Genomic DNA, 21,851 nt, shown 5'->3' on the forward strand with positions numbered 1-21,851 from the left:
TAATGACTGATGTTTTTACTGTCACTTCCTCGAATCAAGCTGTGCATACCTAAATGTATCTCGGTAAATCCGAGAAACTGCCAGCCCTGAGTTGAGCCGATGCGCCGCACAGGACCTGGGCGTGCGCTTCGAGCTGCCCAAACAGCTGATGGATAAGGACATCGCGGTGCGAATCATGCGCACCGAGTACGACCACGTCTCGAAGTTCTGCCGCTCCAAGAAAATGCTGGACTTGGCTGAGTTCAGAGGTAGGTAAGAAAAATGAAGCCCTGACTCTGCTCAGGATTCGCGATGATTATGTGAATAAGCCGTTTGTGTTTGTTGTTCATCAATCTTTGGTCATGCAGTAATATGGTGGCGTGACAGTTTTTTTAAGCGTGTTTTATTATGGGCAGGTACGCAAAATGCTTATACTGTAGAGTTATAACAAAAAACAACCTACCAGTATCTTCAGTATCACATTTTACGTGCTGCTGTACGTAAAGTTCTTCACCAAGTGTGATGAAGACCAGTGGCTGTCAAACAACTTAGCGAAAATTAGACGCAACTTGGCGGGGCATTCGGCCCATCAAGCCTCGCTGTAAGTTAGACGACGTGTCCCTTGCCTCTCACCGGTGTTTATTGACGACCATAAACTGCATTAAAGCGAAAGCGGGCGGCACATTCACGTAGTTGACGCCATTTAGGTGTTTAAGTGGTGGTGGGAGCCTAATTGTCAACACTTTGTGTCCTTGCGGTGATGACACCGAGTTGAACACTGAACAGCTAGGCGTTTTCATGTCTGAATACGGCATGGTTATGATGCCAGACCAAAAGCCGTGACAGTTACGTCTTGATGTCATACGTGTCGGCCTATGACACGTTGACATTTGCTTATTGATTTTACTTGTCACCTAATTTTACCTCTAATTCAAACAAAAGTTTTCCTATTTATTGATATGCCTTCTGATACCGACTGGTAGGTCATACCGACTGAACACTGGGCACTGGACAGGCTGTGGTAACATGAACTGGATCTGTGGATCTGTGATCACCCGGTGTGAGTGTTTGACCTTGCTCTGAGAGCTTGTGACGCTCTCTGGCGCTGTTCGCTAGTGCGCGAAGCTTTTCCCCGAGAATTCATTTCTGTAACGTTCTCGGACACTGTTCTCGGTTTGCGATGCTCCCCGCTGAAAACTGTGACTTGTCTACTGTCTAGCTCTATGACGCTCTCGTTCTCGACTGTGCGACGTTCTCTGCTGTATCCTGAGACCCGCGTGCCGTCCCCGGCAGCGCGAGAGACGCTCTCGGACGTGGTTCTGGAGGAGGACCTGCGCCGGGAGCGGGAGCGGGAGGCAGCCCGGGTCGCCGCCGAGCAGCAGGCCGAGCGGGAGGCGGCAGAGGCGGAGAGACTGGCCGCGGAGGCCGCCTCGGCAAAGGTCAGTCCGCCGCCGACCGTCCGGCGATACTGTCGCGGTTCTTAGAGCTGTGGAATCGCTGAGACAAAATGGATCCCAGACATTTAGAGCTACGTACACCAGGAAAATGGAGCTATTCCCCACGTCAAATTAGTTGCATGGCTGTTTTTATTATTTTTGCTTTTATTGTATCCTACTGCCCTTCATACTGGCATTGCATCGTTCCCACTCCTGAACAGATTTTTAAGTCAAGAATGAAAGCTGGGAATCAGCATGCTCTGGCAATAAAACACAAGTCTCAAATGGCAACGATATTCTGCTCTAATTGGCAATGACATTTGTGCTGCACAAAAAAAAAAACAGTATTCAAGGTATTCAAGATGGTTATTTCATAATTGCTGTTGTCGCTCGGATTCCTCACGTATTATCGGCACTTCAAAGACGACATGGCCTCTGCTTTAATACCAATCTCTGGCAGAGACTCAGTATTCCCTCATCCAAACACAATATGACGTGACCCCGTTCGCCGGCACTTCATAACGCGTCGCCGCCGTCGTCTCCCTGCGTCTGTTTGGCTGAGTCTGGGCTCCTTTGAAGCGGCACTGCCGCCTACGGGCGGGACTCGTATAAATCCGCCGGCAATATCTCGGCCTTCCCGCGACATGCGGCGTGTTGTGTGCGTGCGAGCTGTCCGGCTCAGATTACGGCCGTTTGTCTGTCTGCTGGTCTGGTCGGCACCGCCAGCCGGGTGCCGGCCGGTCAGTCTCGAGTAACGTCAGATGGTACAGACTACAGTGTCTGAGAGGCGGGGGCGTGAATGGGCGCCGGAAGATGACGATTGACGAGTGTCTGTCTGAGTAGTGGATGGTAGGTGGTTCTAGTTTCATACAAGCATGGGTGAACTTGTACGCCATTTTTTTGCCCGTGATCTACCCTAGCCATATGCTTACTTCCAGTTGTGTAGTCTAATTTTCAAGCGATTTCCTGTGTTATCTATTACCTTCTAAATTAAGCCTCAACTTAGATTATCATCCCCCCCATTTTACCATTAAAGAACGGGGTGATACTGTCGCTGAAGTTCGTAATTACAACGGTCATACGATTGTACCATCACAGTCACGTGGAATTGAAATGTTCGGTAATGCACAAGAACTTGATATTTAGCGCCCACACTTTTCTGAGGACCGTTGAGAATGAGATGCAGATTGCGTTTGCAGCAAGTAGCAACCACTGATTGCCTTCCAAGATCGGGACGGTCGTATTGGGTATTCAATCAGAAGTTTTTCGTTCGCTCCCATTTTGAGCCTCGTTAAAGACGATCGTCTGGTTCATGCTCATAATTGTTGATAATACTCGTGGAATTGGTAAATTCCAGCCTAGCAAAAGAATCTGTTAATTGCTATCCAGCTCCAGTATCCCTGGTGAATTATCATTATTTTTATTTAACGAACAAAGTTCAGCACTCAGCAGCTGCACCGCTCTCGCATACGCTCGCTAGTGTCTTGCGGTAACCAATACCTATTTGTCTGATGGGTGATGACAGAATACGAGTCATCCGGCGTGGTCCATCTGGTCAGATATTGTAAGTACCTGTCTGACCACTGCAGGTACGTCAGGGGACCCCGGCGCCCTCCTGACTGCCCTTGACGCAATGCGCACTGCGCAGCGGCTTGATGTCTGTGTCTCGGCTGGTGTCCTTGGTCAGGGCTAGAGATGTCAAGGTATACCGATACCAAACCGATACCAACTTGGTATTTGGTATTTCTATCGTAATGTGTTTGGTATTTTGTTGGTATCATAAACCCTCACTAATATATAAGAGGCTAAGAAATCGGTAAAAAGTTGGTATTTCCCTCATGTTCCCAAGTTGGTTTGGTTTCGGTATTTTCCCGTGGTTTTGGTTGGTATTTGGTTTGGTATCGGTATTCCGATTTTCCGTAATTGACATCACTAGTCAGGGCCCAGGGGAGCCGTCCATGGCACGGCGTGGCCCCTGGGAATGTGTCTTGTAGTGCAGTCCCTGCGGTCAGTGGTTAGCCATCACCTCTTGCCATATTCCGGCGGTCTCTGGGGTCGGACGTTCATTGTCCCTCCGTCCTCCCTCGCCGTGTGCTGACCTGTCTGATATTGATGTTGGAAAGACATAGACATGATAATGTCCATATGGGACTGGTATGTTGTACTAATCCGGTTCCTGTCGCACATGTCTTATGCTAGATGTGGCATATGCCATAGAACCGTTTCCTTTTCTATGTGATTTTGGTCTACCACTCGTTGGATACCCGGTGCAATCAATGATCCGAATAGGTGGCGCTAAAGATGTATTTTAATTCTACGTTCATCGGTGTATTAGCGAAAGAAGGCGCATGTTGTATGTATCTTATGCTACGCAGTCGATTTCTTTAGCCGTTGATCCCAAGATACCCTCATGCATTCTCAATCCTTTCTTTTCACACGAACATTATATATTCTTCTCACATGTATTTAGCGAGAAAAAAACGCGGTACACACAATGTCATTAATGTAAAAGGTTAATGCATGTCACTGTACACCAACATTGGCATCACAGCACTATGATGTACGATAGTTGTCACACCAACCTACATACAGGTACTCTTCGGGGATAATTCAGCACTCATTGCATGTCAACACACCTGTGCCATTCCTTACAAATCACAGTCGCCAATATAAGGCATTAGTGAAACCCGTTCTGAACCACAAGGCAGTAAATGAACATCGACATACACTTCACTTCAATTGACTTTTCACTCATAATCGTAGCGGGAGCAATCGTGAGCGGCACACATTCGTAGTCGTGATTATGTACTCGTAAACGTACTTTGGTCGCTGTGAGTCACAGCGAGCTGACTATTCACTCACAGTGGCGCACAGCGATCGAGTACGTAAACGTACTCCGAGCATGACCAAAACACAATGCATTTTATATGAAAGCACCGTGGCGTTCACATATTGCAACTCACAGCACCGCACTGTTAAAGCGTCCTTACTCGGCTCAGTCGGGCATTTGTAAGGGTTCACCGCGCTGCTACCGCGTCCTCGGTCAGGTGCGGTTGAAATACCGAGGGACTGAAGATCAAGATGCTGATGATCCTGAGATGAATGTGACTGAGCCGACGCCGAATATTTTCACCGGTTTTAAGTAGCCGCCGCCTTCAGACCTGTAACAGAGGTTAGGAATTAGGATTACAGGTTTGCTTTATTTCACGAAACTTTAAGCAGATATTCGATCTCCCTGATGTTTATCCATTGGTCCGTCGATCGTAAGAAAGGGACATGAAACTATAAAGTGCAAATTTGTTGATATTCAAAATAATTTCGTTGAAATGTAAAAATATCATATACAAATCGTTTATTTGTATTTTTAAAGCATAGTACTTATCCTTTTTTAATTCTTTTTTTATAAATTTAGCCCGAAACTTTTGATGGGAAGGATTCCCAAGGACAGAGCCACCGCTAAGCGAAGCTTGTTGCGATGACCCTGCCCTCTACCCTCCGATCGCGCAATTCCGATTCTAAATATGGCAGAATTTAGAGTCCAAAGTTTAACGTGCGCACAAAGCCGCGCACGGCCGGTCCCCTCTCTGACTTCGCCTGGCTACAGCCTGCCACCAACCGCAACCATATCTGTCAGAAGGCCCATAAATGTCGAGCGCCCGTCGCGCTTGGAACCCGGACTGTCATTACCGGGAACGCGTGCTCTCACCACGCGGAGTCCAACGCTCTAACCAACTGAGCTACGGGACCGGCAAAATTCTCCTTGGCAAAATACTATAAATTTGTATTCGTTCAGTTCGTACTAAAACAATAAAATGGCGTAACAAAAATTCATAGATTCAAATCAGTTGCTGGTGTTGAAAGCCTTCAGCCTGTTTGAAAGAGTGTTCCATTTATTACGTCTATAAATAATGGTTGCAAATGTGGCCAGAACCTTTGCAGATGGGTTCATCTGGCTTACCTTGTATTTGTTGAGCAGGTCGCGCGTCTGCTTTAGCTGGACGTGGCGCAGCATGTTCTCCTCCTCGTCGCCAATCTCCGACATCCGCTTGTTGACGCTCCAGCTGAGGATCCGCTGGTAGCTCTTCTTGACCTCCATCTCGAAGTAGTTTTTCGGCTTCTGGTTAAGGAGCTCCTTCTGGAAGGGGGCGGCTCCGCTCTGCTTCTTATCCATGGCAGCGAGACGGTACCGGCGGACACAGAACACTGGGAGAAGACACGGCAGCGCAGAGACACAGGACCGGCTCACTCGAGGGCACAGCAGCGACTGACGGACAGACGATCCCCGGAGTTTGCAGTCCTTCGAGCGTTCCTTAATGACGGACTTACCCGAAAACCGGAGAAGCCAAAACACCCGATAGCAGCAATTAAAACGCAATCCATCATGTCCTCAACTCGCTATGGGGTGACATATCGCCGATGGGGACGAAGATTGTGTTAAAGGGAAGGATTAGTGGCGAGGCTAAGGGCCCGGGAAGTTGGATTCAGCACCGGAGGGCCTAATCTCCCCGAGACCGGAAGGGTACGAGACCCCCGCTGGTAGATAACCGTGTGACCGTTAGACCCGTAACCTGTAAATGGGCGATATCATAGGGGTAGATAGATGCAAAGGGAAAGTTCAGACCCAGACCGTGAGAACTCGTGTCGTCTCATTATGCATGTCGTCGGAACTCGGGTCGGTTGAACGCCATACTTTCTAAATCTGGGTCGATTTGAGAGATTTTGGAAAATACCGTCATCACTGAATAGTGAATACAGACAAGGTACCCTATTATCACAATTATTCGTATATTGGACTGGACTGGACGCATATTGTTGCATGCTAAGTACAATTTTCCCTACAAAACAATGGATCGATTAATTTTCCTAAGTGAATTTCACAAGGCGCATTTAGTGAGCCCTTCTTCATGTAACTAACGGCACAGCCCTGTCGATGATGGGCGGTCAAGTCGATAATAAGGCTGCCAAACACTCTCCAACTCGAGGTAAAGTTTTGCCGAGTTTCTTTACACCCAAAAGACATCACTTTGGAATAGCCAACCCGCTATGAATACAGTAATTGCGCCTGGCTCGTGTTTAGACGACCGTTTTTTTGTCATTGTTATTTATTGCGCCGTGCTTACTGTTTATGATATGCTATGGGAAGAAATGGATATATAACTATAAAATTATATTTAAGATATATTAAATTAAACCAATAAATCAAGAAAAATACATACCGTTCGTCAAGGCGATTATGCATCATAATAAATTCCTTTCGATCCATTACTGTTTGCTGGCGTGTCCTACTCCTGAGACCGCAATTACTAGGCATACCAAAACCAGCTGACTGATGGAAATATTTAAACGTCTCGACTTCGCCCATATTGCCTATGGCCCGATGTACCCAATGTCCATGGTCAGCCACGACTGGCGCCACCCGTGCAGCAGCACTGCTCCGTGCCGCCCCTCTCCGTCGGCCGCACCTGCCGGCGCCGATCGGCACCCGGAGCACGAGTCGCTACCGCCGCCTGTCGGGACCGATCGGCCTAAAAGCCGGCAGACACCGCGGCCGTAACCGGCAGCCGGCCCGGGAGCGGCACCGCACTCCGGGGAGGGATCGCCGGCGGGCCGCGGCCTGACCGGCGGCTCTCAGATGACCCCCCGTGACCGCCCGGGAACAGTGGTCACGGCCGAGAGCTGCAATCTGCGGCACTCCGGAACGTCGCGTGGGCTGGGAGAGCAGAAATGAGCAATTCTGCCAGTGAGGGGCACTTTTGTATCTGACCGTACTAAATTGGTGCAATGGAGTATGGATTTCAGTCGTGAAATATTTTCATCCTGTTTTTATCGTGTCCCAGTTTCTGGTAATCGTTCATTGACAGAAACAGGCATGCTGTGGACGGAAATCATCCGGTGAAAAATTCCGACTGGATGTCATCATCAGGTGCAATTAGAGCCCAGAGCCGAGATAAGGGAACCGAGAGGATCGGCCTCGCCCTTCGGCCTTGATCATTTGATTGATGTGATCGAGGGGAATGCTTCCGATCAACACTGCGGTCTTCTTTATAGAATAATGCTGGAAGTGGCCTTGAAGTAGTGTCGGGTGCAGCCATTTGGCTTTGATATACTCTAAATGGCAGATAGTTATAACTGCCGGTGTCACTTCAGGGCATCGATTATGCCGGACGTCGCCGGTCATAGTATTTTTGTCAGTGCCTATACGCCAAGCTGGAAATGATTTGACCGATTGCCCCCTAAAGGTCATCATGTCCAATGTCCATCCCCATGGGATCCGTAAAACCATATCGTCGCTAGCCGTAAAACCTGATGCACCACTCACAGGGAGGCCGTATGCCCATGGCCGCTCATATTCTCCTGCCAATGTATTTTCTTATGGACGAATGTGTGGCAGCATTGCAGCTCGGCCACTCCGCGGGGACTGCTCCGAGACTGCCGGCCGGGTGCCGCGGTGCTCCGGCGCCGGCCGGGAGGTGTGGGCGGCGCTCCCGCAGGAAATCACCGCGCCGACGTCGGACGGACGCCGATGGGCCGTCGTCGCCGCCTCCGAGGGGGGTGGGCCGACCGCCGTACGCAGCCACTGCGCCCAGAGGTGTTATTGTGCTCACTGGCGTGCGATTGAGACTGACTGTTTATTACGATGAATCGGTAGGAGTGGGTCTCTGTTGAAAGGCTTGGTGTCGATCGTGTCGATGAGCTGCGGCGAAAAGAGGAAAGGGAGTACGTTTTTACTCTTATAATGCTATAGAAAGTGATGGCGAAGCACTGCATAATATATCATATATATGGGTCTTAATTACCAATAAGTTGCATTTATTCCCTTGCACCCGCCCCATTTCACACACCAAACACGTCGTCACGATTCCATTGGAACATTGTACAGAAATGATATGTAGGCATTTTACCCAAGGATTTTACCTTTGAAGCTGTAGGTTTTATTTTTGTGCTGGTTTGAGAGCGTTATTTTCAAGGCGCTTCTGAAAAAAGAACGTTATATGTAAATGTACCTACTGTTGGCAAAGCAATAAAAATGTGCAATAGCATCGAGTGAAGTTGTTTGACTGGATCCCATGCTGCTATCCAACAGATCAATAAACATGACTTTTCGCTGGTTCATCCATCTCACGGTCTTATGTGGCTTCTCTCAGCTGTCCCATTTTGAAAGGCTACGGCCGAAACCTTTACATAGACTTCAACTATGCACTTCCCTTTACATTCGGTGTCCACTGACCGGTTTTATTGTCTGTTGGGTCGTGTGTGGGTGTCACTGTCACCGCACGGGACCAGATTGATTTGGACTACGCTCCCGAAGTGTCGCGGGGTGCGCGACATTTTAGTCGAGCTCAGCCCGTACATAATGCACGCAATTTAGGAAACGTGCATGCATACATACCTACATTCACAGCATAGGCCCTAGCCGCAAAAGTATTTGTGTACAACTTGATGGCAGAATTGAAAATATGGCAGCATGACCACCTGACTCCTCACCAATTACTCACTCCAGGCTCCATTCCCAAGTGTGACTTTTTCGTCCCGCCCTTCCCACAGGACAAGAAGCCGGGCTTTATGTCGGCTGGCAGCAGCCGCAGCGGATCCCCGGACAAGAGCAGCGCGCCCGCGTCGCCCTCAAAGTCGCCCAAGGGCGGAAAGAAGAAGGGCAAAAAGGGCAAGAAGGGCAAGGACAAGTCCAAGTCGCGCAGTCCGAAGCGCACGCCGGTGCCGGACCCGGAGCCGGAGCCGCCTGGTAAGTTCCGGTGGACAGATGGACGGCTTTTGCCGGCGATAAAATGTTTATAAATATTAGCCCAATAGGTATCCGTCGCCTGTCGAATCTGGGGCAGTGCACCAAATCCTGCTACTTCCGTTTCTCCCTAAGGGTCTCGCCATTTTTGTGGCTTTAAAACTATGGGAATTATCTGGCCCCTCATCAACCTCCATTGATTTGACATGTCTTTGGATATGTTCTGCTCTGCCAGGCAAGTATTGAAATTAAATCAACTAGTAACCACCAACACACTTCCGCAATGCGTGGCTACGAAATTGCGCTTTATCCACGAACTGTGTGCCGATATCGCCGCATTTGCTCTTAAGCCGGTCGTTACTAAGTTTCTGCAACACACCTTCCATTCAGTGCCGCTTTGGCATTTCTACCAAGTGCGGTTGCCATTAGCGAGCCGGCTGTGGCCGTTCCTAGTGGAGCCACTATATTCGACTGGGGCAGTCTGGATGTGTCGGCAGTCTGGGAAGTTTGAACATATGTTGAGTATGATATACGCTATAGGAAAATAGCGTGGCGGGACTTTGTAGAGCCATAGCACTCTCGCAAATTCGTCATAAAACCCTGGCTCTCTGATTGCTCACCGCTGTGTTCTGTTTGACAGAAGATAGACATGAACAGTAAACAATAAACATGCTTTGGCGTTAAATGCAGTTCTAATAAATGGTAGGGACATTGTATATCACTAGGCATTTATAAAGTTCTCAGACTTGCCATTCGATAACTACGCTCACTGTTATGTACAATGGCACGTCGCCGAAAGTTCCCGAATGCTACCTGGACTTTGGTCTTTCACCAGCCATCTATAGACGGCTGAAAAATGGCGTCACCGGATAATTAAAGGTCACCGCGCCGACGGCTGGTGTCGCGTGCACTGCGAACCGTCCAAAGGTGTCGTGTTCAATAGTTCAGAAAGAGGTGAATACTGTGTGCACATTGATCATCGCCGAATATGCTGAGACAGTGCGATTTTGTTTAGGACGATTGAGGTGCCTTCGCCCGGTGCCGAAGAGTGCCCCATTCACAGGAGCTACTGCAATTGGTCGTTTTCATCAATAGGGTGATGAAGGGAATATGAAGTGGCCTGCTTTTTAACCAAGCAAGCCGCTGACACGTTTGTCGCATGCTGATTCTCACGTCAACTTCAAACAATTATTAGCTTGAACGCGTGTGGTGTACCTACGGTGGAATAAAGTGTCATCCAACGCGCAGCTCTTGGTGACGGAGTCTGAGGGAAGGTCCTTCCTTCCGAAATGTGTGCAAATATGCAGTGGACTCCATGTGGAGCGTAAATTCGGTGACTGGTGATACCTAAGCTGCGGGCAGTTTAAATCAATTACCCCCCCCCCTCTCTCTCTCTCTCTCTCTCTCTCTCTCTCTCTCTCTTTCTTTCTCTCTCCTCCATCTCTCTCTCCCAGTCAACCAGTCAATTCGTTAGTCCAGGCTGCATTCCCACGCTGGAACCAGCCCCCGCCCCGGCCCTGGTCAAAAGATTTCGCAATCCCTGGAAAGGAAGGAGTAGGTGTCACCATTCGGCAGCGGGCTCAGGTGGCGCTCGAATGCCATGCATCGCCGAAGTTAGGCGCCCACTCGGAGGGACCACTCGTTCAGCATACCACACACGCCGGGATGTGAGCTGGACGGCGACCGGCGCAGTCCGCTCCATGTCCACATCATACGAAGCCCCTGATCAAATCCGTGTGGGCGGCCGGCGGGCTAACTCACCGGCACCGTGCGTCGGGTGACGAGTGATCCATTAGCCGCGGCTGCATCGGTGATCGCAGCCGAGACGAAACTAGCAGTGGTGATTTTTGGTTAATCAAAGGAACGCCAGCCTCGGGGAATGCTCTGAGACTACTATATAGCTGCGGCGAAAGGCTTTTTTTTGTATGTTTTATTCAAATTACGAACGTTTTTGATTATTCTATTGATCTTTTTAATGCAAACAGATGATGTGACTAACTTACTTATGTATGTGACAAAAAAAAAAAAATACCGCACTGTCCAAATGTTTCTTCTTTCTACTACGTAAAAAAGATGCACGTCAGGCACGTTGTGTGCCTCCGCGATAACCGAGCGTCCCGCCGCCGCCGCCCGTCGCCAGCTGTTGATGGACGATGTGAACCGTGCCCGCTGCCCTTCCGGGGTCTCTATGTAGCTGTAGGTGCTGTATGTTTGTATGAAGGGACGGACGTGTATCGTCTGGCTGTATTTGTGGGTACGTGTTTTGTCTGACCGTGCGGACGACAGACGCCGAAGTGCCGTCCCCTGCAGTCGCGTCGGTCCGCCGTCCGTGGGTCCCCGGGAGCTGAGCTAGCGCCGGGCGGCCCATCGCTTCCTCACTCACTCACTCACTCCCTTCCCTATGGCCGGTCCCTGGTTCACGACAGGTGCAGTGCTGATCTGCGGAATGACGTTCCCACGTCGGGTCAAGGTTGGGGTCGAATCTCACGATCGCGATGGTTTGATCTGTAGTGGGAATTGGATGCTTGCCGGTAGTAAGCAGCTGGCTCACATTACTGGCATTGTTTGTATCTGTAACTGTCTCGTATAACTATAGCCTGTTGATCGTTAGCCACTGTTGTTGTTAGCCACACATCATCTTGAGTAGAACTGGAACGGTTGGCACCACCTGCGACTTCTGACGTGTCCTCGGTCCTGTGGTCACACCACTGAAGAAGGCACGAAATGTCATGTCGTCAGCCGCAATTTATGCACCACGCCTTTGACGGTGGCTCGTTGATGGTCTGTGTGTGACCGGTCTCCCGTGTTCCGCAGTGCCCAAGTTTCCCTCACCATTGGTATGTGACCCCAGGGTGTGACTCGACACCGTGCCCGCAGTGCCCTCGCTGCATGGTATGTGACCCGACACCGTGCCCGCAGTGCCCAAGGTGCCGTCGCTGCTGGTGGCCACTGATAAGGAGGAGCTGAACCTGCGGCGGTACCGCGTCATCGGCGGACTCATCCACTTCGACCTGCTGCACATTCCGCCACAGCCTAAAGTGGTCGGCGTCTGGACACTGCGCGAGGGTGAGTGGCTGGGACGCTTCCCTGCCTCCCTGCCTCCCTGCCTCCCTGCCTTCCTCCCTCCCTGCCTCCCTCCCTGCCTCCCTCCCTCCCTCCCTCCCTCCCTCCCTCCCTCCCTCCCTCCCTCCCTCCCTCCTCCTCCTCCTCCTCCTCCTCCTCCTCCTCCTCCTCCTCCTCCTCCTCCTCCTCCTCCTCCTCCTCCTCCTCCTCCTCCTCCTCCTACTCCTCCTCCTCCTCCACTCCCCCCATTCCCCCGTCCGCCGAGACAGGACGAGCGGGGACGGTTCGCCGCGGTCGTGTCAGCTGTTTGCTGATGATGACGATTACATGGTAAATAGGAACTGACTGGGTCAGTCACACGGCTGGAAGCGTCCATGGAGGTTGTGGAACAAGATCCCGCGTTGTACTCAGTGGCACGGTCGGACCACCGAAACTGTCAGTGTTGTGTGTCGGAACGTCAGGAGGTATGATGACTTGGTGTTGATAGTCGCCGACCTTGGTTAACAGGGGAGGGGGGGGGGGCGGAGGAGAGGGTAATTGATAACATCGAGTAAGCATTACCGAGCTTTGGATGAATACTGCAGAGTTTTCACCACATCGTACCAACTACCTATTACCTATTTGTTATATACCTACCTCTAATTTTCTTCCCGTGTGACATAGGTATTGGTAATTTCGGAGGCAGCTTGCTGTTTTTTCTCGGGTTCAATGTGGCCAATATTGAATGTCTACCAAGAGCGAAAGCTAGAGCGTAGAGCGCCTTTTACCTACTTTTAGCTTCCGCGTGCCTTTTGCTCTTGGGCTTATCAATGATCTCATATATTGCCAGCTCAAACGGCGCCCAAAAGGTGCGTGCCAATTGTTAGCATCACACGCACTTTCTACAGCAACGATTGTCGGAGATCAATCGTCAAAGCTTTGCACGACCAAATGCTAGACGGAACTGTCATATTGCTCCGAAATTTTCATATGGATTCAGTCGACCTATTCACGTCTCAGAAGTCAACTTAAGACCGAAGTCAAAGCATTTGTGTATCCTACTTTTCTTTGACGCCATGGGGAGATGTAACGCTGAAAGAACAATTTCTGCGATTACGATAATCATTCTTGTCTAGCTGCGAACGTCACTTATCATGATGACTCTTAACGTCACTCATCTTATCTTTATATAGCCCGTCAAACGGCCTATCTTTCACGTAACCTGGCCGTCTGCCACGTGACGATGGGTCGGGCGGCGCCATGCAGTCGCCGGTCCGCGCGGTGGGCTGCACAATGCACAGGCCGTGGGACGCAGCCGGCCTAAACGGAGCCGCGCCCGGGGCACTGGCGGCCGCCGGCCGGCGCAGTTTTACATCGCTAATCCCGACCGGCCGTGTTGACGACGGGGGCGGACAAAGCCACCGCATGCGGACGCGACTTTCATCACCAAATCAAAGCGCTCGGTAATGGCTGGACAGCGGCGCGCGGCGGCTGTTGGGAGGCCGGCGCGCGGCGCAAACGGGCACCGACTCGGCCGCTGTACTGACTGGGTGCCCGCTGGGGAAATGTCCAAATGGGACCGGGATACTCGGAGCCGATCGCGTGGGAGGTGCGGACAATCTGTGTTCTTTGTATGTGTAGAGGTTTTCTTATAACACTGTGAACATGGTTGATGTGCATTTTGCAGCGTGCACATATCCATAGCACACTTGCCTATTGGTTTGTTAGACATACATTTTTTTTTACAGTGCTCTACACATTTGTCGTCACTTTGGGTAGGTAATTACGTCCGACGACAGCGACCAATTGATGCGTCCTAGAATCGTGATTGCATCGGAGCTGATGCCGCCAGAGCATCATTGATTTCAGCGAGCCGAGTGGTGTGAGACCAGTGATATAAATTTATGTAAATCCGGGAATGCATTTGGACTGTACCGGCCAAGTGCTGAATATTCTCGCTGGTCGGTAATCCAATCGGTCGGTGGTGCCGAGCGAATGTGACCGGCGTTCGGCCGCTCTCGATCCGTGCACGGCCGGTGTCGTTGGTATGCCGCCGGACCGCGGCGGTCGCGGAGGGCGACACACGGGTGCTCGTCGCAGGATCAGTCGCGACAGACCCCACTGAACTGTGGACACGGCAGGCCCGCGGCCCGAGTCGCCCCGGGCGGAGATACGGACGGTGGACTGGGGCTGATTGGTTACACGCCAGGGGAGGAATTTGTGATGAAGTGGACATCCAAGTTGATAGTGGAAAGGCGACTAGCGAGAGTTCCTTCATAGCTTTCTTTTTGATGCACGATAATGTAATACCTACTTAGTTATGTACATTGTTTGCAATTTTCAAGCTTCTCCCTAAATAACTATTTTTTTTGGGGGGGGGGGAGTAGTTGTGGATGCCCAATGCCCATGTCCATGTTCGATGCCCGCATATAGGACTATAGGAGCCATGCTGGTAAATCTCACATCACCATGGTTTTACACAAGCCTTGATGTCAAACCATGGCCTTAATATATGTGATGAATGATGATGAATCGGTGGCCATGTCTGACCCCCACCCCCACCCCCACCCCGTACACCGACAGTGTGCGAGCCCCGCACGGTGCGTCGGTTTCCGTTCCGGGCCGACTACCGGCCCCCGCCTCCTGCCGACGGACTGACCAGCCGGCGCCGCGAGCCCGAGGAGATCGAGCGAGAGATACGCCAGCAGGAGGCCGAGATGCAGAAACTCATCTCCACCAGCGTCGAGTGAGTGGAACCGGTGGGACTGTGTTGTTTGGGGATGACTGAGCGACGGCCGGGTGTCATTGTTGCCTGTTGGGTGTTTAGAGATGACCGAAAGAGGGAGAGGGGGGGGGGTTTGTAAGATGCCAGATGGGTGGTATGTGGGTGTAATGCCGTAATGGTGATGCCAATTGCCAGCAGGTTAATAGTTTATTTATTTCGTTTGACGCTGGACGCCATGATATCGCTAAAATTCAATGCGAATGTGGTAGTAGATAGGGCTATGATGATTGCATGATTCAGCTATATTGGCCCGTGTTGGAGAGGGAGGATATTTCTGATATGGCCACGTCCTATTCCCCGAGTCACTGTCCGGCAGAATGACACTTACTTGTCTATAAAAAACTATATTCTGGCTGAGTGGATGTGCTGTAAGAAATATAGGACAGGAAGCAGCCCTATCGTAAAATGAAACAAATTGATCATCGTAACGCCGGGTTGATGCGAGGAGCTAATGTTTTATTCGCATATGTTCCGGCACAATAGGTTCAGAAGACAATCTCTGGCGTTCTGTTTACAGTGCAGTTGACACCTACACCCCATTCGAAGAGCAGTTTATTGTCAACGTCCATTACTGTGAATCGACTTTCATGTTCGATGCCTTAGGTGCACCACCCGACTGCGAGTCCGACACCAATGCACTGGGTGTTTTTGATGTCGACGCTACTCGATTGTGCCGGTCACACGCGTCCATATTCCACCCGGAACAGACAATACCGGGCACACTTACAAAGCTCATTTCGATGTGTGCTACTCGCGACGCCCGCGCCCCGCAGTGCAGTGAGTGGGCACGCCCCAGCAGTCCGTAGCGGCCCGTCCGTCGTTGCTAGTGACGGATTGTCAGTGTCGGCTCCGCGTGCGATACGGCCGCCTAACACGGGGTTACGCTCGCGGGGTGACGGCTGAGATGACACAACTGCAACCATCCGTCCGCGGCCCGACGCCGTAAATAAACGGAGCTGCACGGCCAAACCGTCCCGGGGACTGGCTGAGAGATTGGCCGCAGGGCTGGGACTGCATTGGGAAGAATAACGGGAGATAATTTCGGTTTCTCTTGTGGAAGCGTGAATGCTGAATTATTATTGGCATCTTTGTAACTTACTGAAAGTTTGTTTGTTGCATGTTGAAACTGATCAATGATCATTCATTTGTACGCCAGACATGCAAAAAAAAAAAAAATAGTGCCACCCCAACCAATCTCACCAAATGATCATTCATTTGTATGCAAGACATGCCAAAAAAGGTAGTGTGCCACCACCAACCAATCTCACCAATTCCAACTAAAAAAAGCTACTGCCACGCCTCTATCGCCGGCTCTTCTTCCATTCCTCATCTCGTCGTCACCTCCCGTCGTCTCGTGTCTCCCTCCCACCGTCCACCCTGATTTCTTTCTCCCCCTTCCTTCCTCCGCTTCCGCCGGGTCCTCGGTTGGGATGGATGGCTGGCCAAAGTTGCCCCGCAAGTTTCGCACCAAACTGGCAAGCTGCATAGTAGCCGCACATAACGCGCCAGCGGCCGGCAGCCGACGGCGCTGTGGCTGGTGACGTCATCCCACCGGCAGCCGCCGCCGCTTGTTATGGGCGTCTACTGAGCAGCGTAGGGTTGGGTACGTCCTGCACGGGGCATTTCCCTGTTTTTGTCGAGTTGCGTAGGGCGAATTCGTCGTTGCGGCGCAGTGCGACCATAAATCGTTCCCCGCTGATGTGAACGCCACTTTGAGGGTGGGACGGAGGGCCGGGGGAGGGGCTAGCCGTCTCGCGGGGCGGAGCAGTTATCGGCGAGCCCCGCCGCCGCCGGTGACGCGTCGTTCGGCGGTGTCGAGTCACCACGGCCGCTTGTAAAAACGACGGCACAGATAGAGAGCTCACAACAACATGGTGGACGGCCGGCTGGGGTCGGTGACGGTGCCGCAATGGCGACTCGGGTCTCGGTGCGGGTGGCCCGGGAGATCAGCGGCCCGTGGAGCTGGGACTGGCCTGATGATGGCCAGTGAGTGACTGGGGTCCATCGTTTCCGAGAGCCTCTGCACCTTCCGTCGCATCGACGCCTGATGCGAGATGGGAAGGAAGGAGACCGACCGCCTTCGCGTTCGGCTGTTTTCCTTTTGTATTTTTGTTGCCATACCGTCTTAGACCAAGCAGGCTCTTTTCATCATCCGGGACTAAACTTTCTATCCTTTCTTGGGCGTTATGAATCGCTGATGCCAGTCGGATAATCCTTTGCTGAGGGAGGCTTCATCCAATGACACTGGGGCGGTCTCGATGTCCAATGCCTTCTACGCTGTTTGTTTTTGCTTGACTCTCCATCGAGTTTCGTTTCCTTAGAAATGTTTTCAACATCCTGCATCTGATCTTACCAAGTGCATCATACACCCTCAGTTCCCCTTCCCATCCTGTCCTTCCCCATCCTCACCCCGCCTCCTCTCGTTCCTCAGCGAGGTATCCTCCCAGCCGGCGGTGGGGGAGGCCGGCGCGGTGCCGGCGGCCGTCTCGGAGAGCCGCGGCTCGGTCTCGGCCTCAGAGACGGCCTCGGCGCGCTCCGTGAGCCGCTCGGCGCGCCGATCGCTGAGCCGCACCGGCAGCAGGGTGTCCCGGGTGCGCATCTCGGCGGCCGGCGACGGCTCGGAGCGCGACACGGAGCTGTCGCCGGTGCCCGAGCCGACTGTCGAGCTGCCCGAGCCGCCGCAGCCCATCGACTACGCCCTGGAGGTGGCCGACCGGCCTGAGGACTTCCCGCTGGTCGAGACCCGGTATGGCTGAAGACTGGGAGGGAAGGAGAATGTGGTATTGGTAAGATATGGTATATGTATATGGTATCAGATAGTCCAGAATTGGAGGATCAAAAGCATGCGATAGCATGCTTTTGCATCCGGAAATTCCCATTGGTGGGTCGCTGAAAAAAAAGTTCGGCTGAGCCTGTTTGTCAGTATGTATGTATGTGAGTTTGTCCAAGCTTTTTTGGACCTGGAGTCAAAATGTGTGGACCGATCGAGACCAACGTGGTACCGTTCGACTCGTCACCGGCGAGGTAAACTTTTGGTGCTGGCCTCGGTTCGCTCAGTGCTTCGTGGCACATGCTATTCCACTTCAAAGTTTCGGTGACACGAAATTTTTTGTCAAGGCTACAGGTCAACCCGAGGTCACGGACAAAGCCACACTGGCGGGACACATCGGTAACACCTTGAACCAGTTTCCAGGGGGGTCACCGTCTGCGAGGGGTGCAGGCTGCACGTGCTGGTGGCGGAAAGCCGTTTTGACGTGAGGTCCTCTGGCTCAAAGAAATTTTGAGCTATCAACTTCAAAATCGGTTCAATTGTAGTCCCAGGCAAGGCCTCCAAAATAGTGCACATTTGGTTGAGCTAAACTCTGTGGTGCATGAGCTATGCACGTGCAAGCCGATTGCACCCCTTCGTACGTTGCCACGCCTGCAGGGTAAACGGTGGCTCTAACTGGTTCAAAACTTGCAGGTCATAAGAAAAAATGCATTGAATCTTGACATTTCGGCGAGATAATATCCGAGGGGTGCAAGCTGCGCGTGCGGGGGGCGGTTAACGGTTTTGACGATGGATCCTCTGATCACGGGAAACGTCGAGATAGCGACACAAAAGTCGGTACACTGATAGAACTAGACACATGCTACAGGATGCTATGAAAATGACTGCACTGGGGTGCCTGGGACATGAACTATGCACGTGCATATCTTACTGTAGGTAGATATCCACACCAATCTCACGTGCTTTCAAGCATTTTTGGGATGTTTCGGTTGGTTTCAGGTTCAGTCCAAGCTCAGTCTGGGTTTCGGTGGTTTGGCCCGGTGTGTGCCTTCAGTACCGTACCTCCAATTCTGGCCCAAGGTAACGCAAGAGCGCTGCCGGCATCTAGTTATAATATGTGGTACATGATTATATTTGAGTGCAGAGAGGAGTGATTCACAATTATTTTTGAAAGCTAAATATATGAGTAATGGCTCTGAGATAATGAGCTCGTGTTGCGCCGGTCCTTACCGAGCTGTAACCGCCTGCGTTGGTTATTTCTGTTGCTTTGAGGTATGGGGTTATATAATATATATGTTACAGTTTATACGCTGATGAACGGGACTAACGTGAGTCTTTATAATTGGGTATGACCCGCCTCATCCAACGACTGCTCCCTGTTTCGAAACATCCCTTCGGATAAATTTGACCGACAACATGGACAGGTATCCCTACATAATATGTATCTTTTTGTCGCATGACGATGCTGAATAAACAATAATAATAATAATAATAATAATAAACCACTCGAAATGCGTCAATCAATCGTACCTACAGGTTACATACAGGGAGTGCATTTCAGAGCACTGAGTTATGTTACAAATGGCCGTTTCGTGTATTTTTATACATGTATCCTGCAACTTAACAACGCGCCTTAGACATAACCTACCCCTTCTCTAAAACGGTAAAGAATTGGGACCTGTTGTGCCTTAAGCCCCGGCCGACATGCCTGTTTGTTTCTGCATAAATTCTACAAACGCGTCCGGTCGCCGGCTCGGTGTGTCCCTGTTCGACGCCGGTTTTGATGAAGGGGTTGCATCTCGACCGGTATCGACTGCGATCAGCTGGTACGCGGGTTCGTCGGGGTGCGCTGGGTCCCGCGGGGATGACCGTCTCCCCAGCTCGCTTGGCAAACGACGTGCCGAGCCGGGCCGGGCGGGTAGATCCGACCACCAGCCTACGAGTGCATACATGGCTATGTACACGTTGGAGCCGTGCGTCTGCTAGGCTTAGTGGAATCGGTAGCTGCGCGTTGTATCCATAACGCTGCCCTTGACGCGGTCCCAGGCATCCCGAAGAGATGCTGCATTTGACAACACTCCGACTATCTGTCATGCTTTGAATGTGATGGTGTATGTATGGTCTGCCGAACTCACGACACTCGTTCGCTCTACCTTATCGATAAGCTGTCTGCGACTCTGACGTTTATAATCGACTGTTGACTGTGTCGGTCGTTTGTGTTCACGGTTATACCGTGTCACCGTCTATGGCTGTCTGTCAGTGTCGTATCTCCTCACCGCGCAGTCTGCCCGAGACGACGCTGTGGTTCGAGCCGCCGTTCTTCGTCCGCTGGGACGAGGACAGGTCGTGCTGGAGCACCGAGGGCTTCTACGACACCCGGTACAACGAGGAGACCTACGTGCTGCAGGTCGGTGGCCGGCTTGTCGCTGAGACCGCTAGAACAGTTCACATCTTAACGCTTATTTTGGCTTGTTTTTAGAATAACATTCGATGACACTTCGGCATTTGATGACACTAACGTGCAACGCTATAGTAGCGCTAGTTCAGTTGCATTTGCCAACCGCAAATAACGCTGGCAGTGGAAGGAAATGTACGAATAGCTGACGAATCACGTTACAGATATGAACCGGTCGAGTGGTTCCTATCTTTGGGTTGAGGTGGCTGTCCATCCCTGGTTGATGATAGGATGACTTGGGCTGAGCTGTTAATTTTGCCGTCCCAGGGCCGGTTTCCCTGGCAACTGAGTGCGTGTGTAGCGCTAGGAGGCTCTGATAGTGCCGTCACTTCACCGACGCTGCTAAGCTCTGGCTTCTATTCCTATATGCTTATTCAGCTTTCGCATAATGATGAAACTCCTTCAGCTTCGGTGACGCAAAATACTATGCAACCCCGGGTATCTAGTGACGTGGTGTACTTACTATAAGTGCTAAATATGTGGACGCGTGTTACGCGGCTGAATTGGCTGTTGGGGAATCTGGGGGTTGTCATATTACTACTTCTGCAATATGAGCACTGTTGTGATTCACATCCTTTTACAAATACGCACGCACGCACACTCCCTGCTCTGCTTGGCCCGGATTCGGTAAAATTGGCCTCCTTTGCGCTACCGCCGACGACGCTTTCAGTGACGTTTCTGCTGGCCTTTCCCGGGCCTGGCCGGGTGCGGTGGTCACGTTACCATTCGGCAGGATCGCTATGGCGAGAGCCCGCAAACCAGCGTCAAAGTTAGACGGCGGTACGGCATCGTTAGTCGGTGCGGTGCTAGCAATCCATGCACGCCGCGCCGAGTGGCTTAGCTCGATCAAAGCGGGATAGACGGGGAAACATCGGGAAAAGTTCGGTTTACTGCCACTGTGTTTCAGTCTGCAACCCGTGCAATGTGCATGTTGCGAGGTATCCTGGTCAGCTAAGGCCTGCGCAAAATCTGTTGACGGACCTTTAAATGTATATAAAAAGGGCACTTCTTCGACCTTTTACACATCTTTTGGTGCTGTTTGATAGATTGTGAAACAGCTTTGAATAATTAACGCAGCTTGAACATTCTCAACTTCAGGCCTGCAGTTTGGTATGCATATTGGTATGTTCGCAGCTCTGCTTTCCTACTGCTAGTGACTAGAGGCGGCAAAATGTGGACCCGAGGCAGGGTCCAAAGAACCGGGTCCAGACCGGTTCCTGGAAATTTTATGACGGGTCCAACCGGGTCCTACCATAAACTATACATCCTGCACACTACACATGATTGCAAAATATCAAGTGAATGGAAAGAAAACATTTGCTGATGTATATGTTTCTTAGCACAATGTAGCTCATAAGTAGGTATTCCCAGTGAGAAATAGGCTGCTTTACATGATGCAACCAATGATACCTACAAATAGTTTGTATTAATTGACGTTTGGGGAACGGGTCCGACTGGTTCCGATTTCAACTTAGACCGGGTCTGACTGGTTCCAGAAATGTCCAGACGGGTCTGGTTCGAGTCTAGTTCCCAAAATTTTCATCATTTGCCACCTCTACTATTGACCCTCGGCATGTTTTCTCCGCTTAGCTGCTGAACCACGACTATTATTTCAAATGATGTGGGTTCACAATCGTCATCAGCGT

The 21,851-nt window shown here is 51.2% G+C and overlaps 1 protein-coding gene across 3 annotated transcripts in view; it reads left to right on the forward strand.

Annotated features, from left to right (window-relative positions):
* The window catches only part of LOC122381101 (dynein axonemal intermediate chain 7-like), a 52,967-nt gene that overhangs the window by 21,641 nt on the left and 9,475 nt on the right, over positions 1 to 21,851 (forward strand). For 2 of the 3 annotated variants that reach the window (XM_043364881.1, XM_043364883.1), the window contains 7 exons: positions 113 to 248; positions 1,273 to 1,418; positions 8,961 to 9,156; positions 12,073 to 12,219; positions 14,779 to 14,941; positions 17,412 to 17,726; positions 20,034 to 20,157. In XM_043364881.1, coding sequence (XP_043220816.1) covers positions 113 to 248; positions 1,273 to 1,418; positions 8,961 to 9,156; positions 12,073 to 12,219; positions 14,779 to 14,941; positions 17,412 to 17,726; positions 20,034 to 20,157 — 1,227 coding nt within the window. The remainder of the gene's footprint in view (positions 1 to 112; positions 249 to 1,272; positions 1,419 to 8,960; positions 9,157 to 12,072; positions 12,220 to 14,778; positions 14,942 to 17,411; positions 17,727 to 20,033; positions 20,158 to 21,851) is intronic. The other variant, XM_043364882.1, reaches the window with a different exon arrangement.

This window comes from Amphibalanus amphitrite, unplaced genomic scaffold (assembly GCF_019059575.1).
Source record: "Amphibalanus amphitrite isolate SeventyFive unplaced genomic scaffold, NRLGWU_Aamphi_draft 000114F_arrow, whole genome shotgun sequence".
Lineage (NCBI taxonomy): Eukaryota > Metazoa > Arthropoda > Thecostraca > Balanomorpha > Balanidae > Amphibalanus > Amphibalanus amphitrite.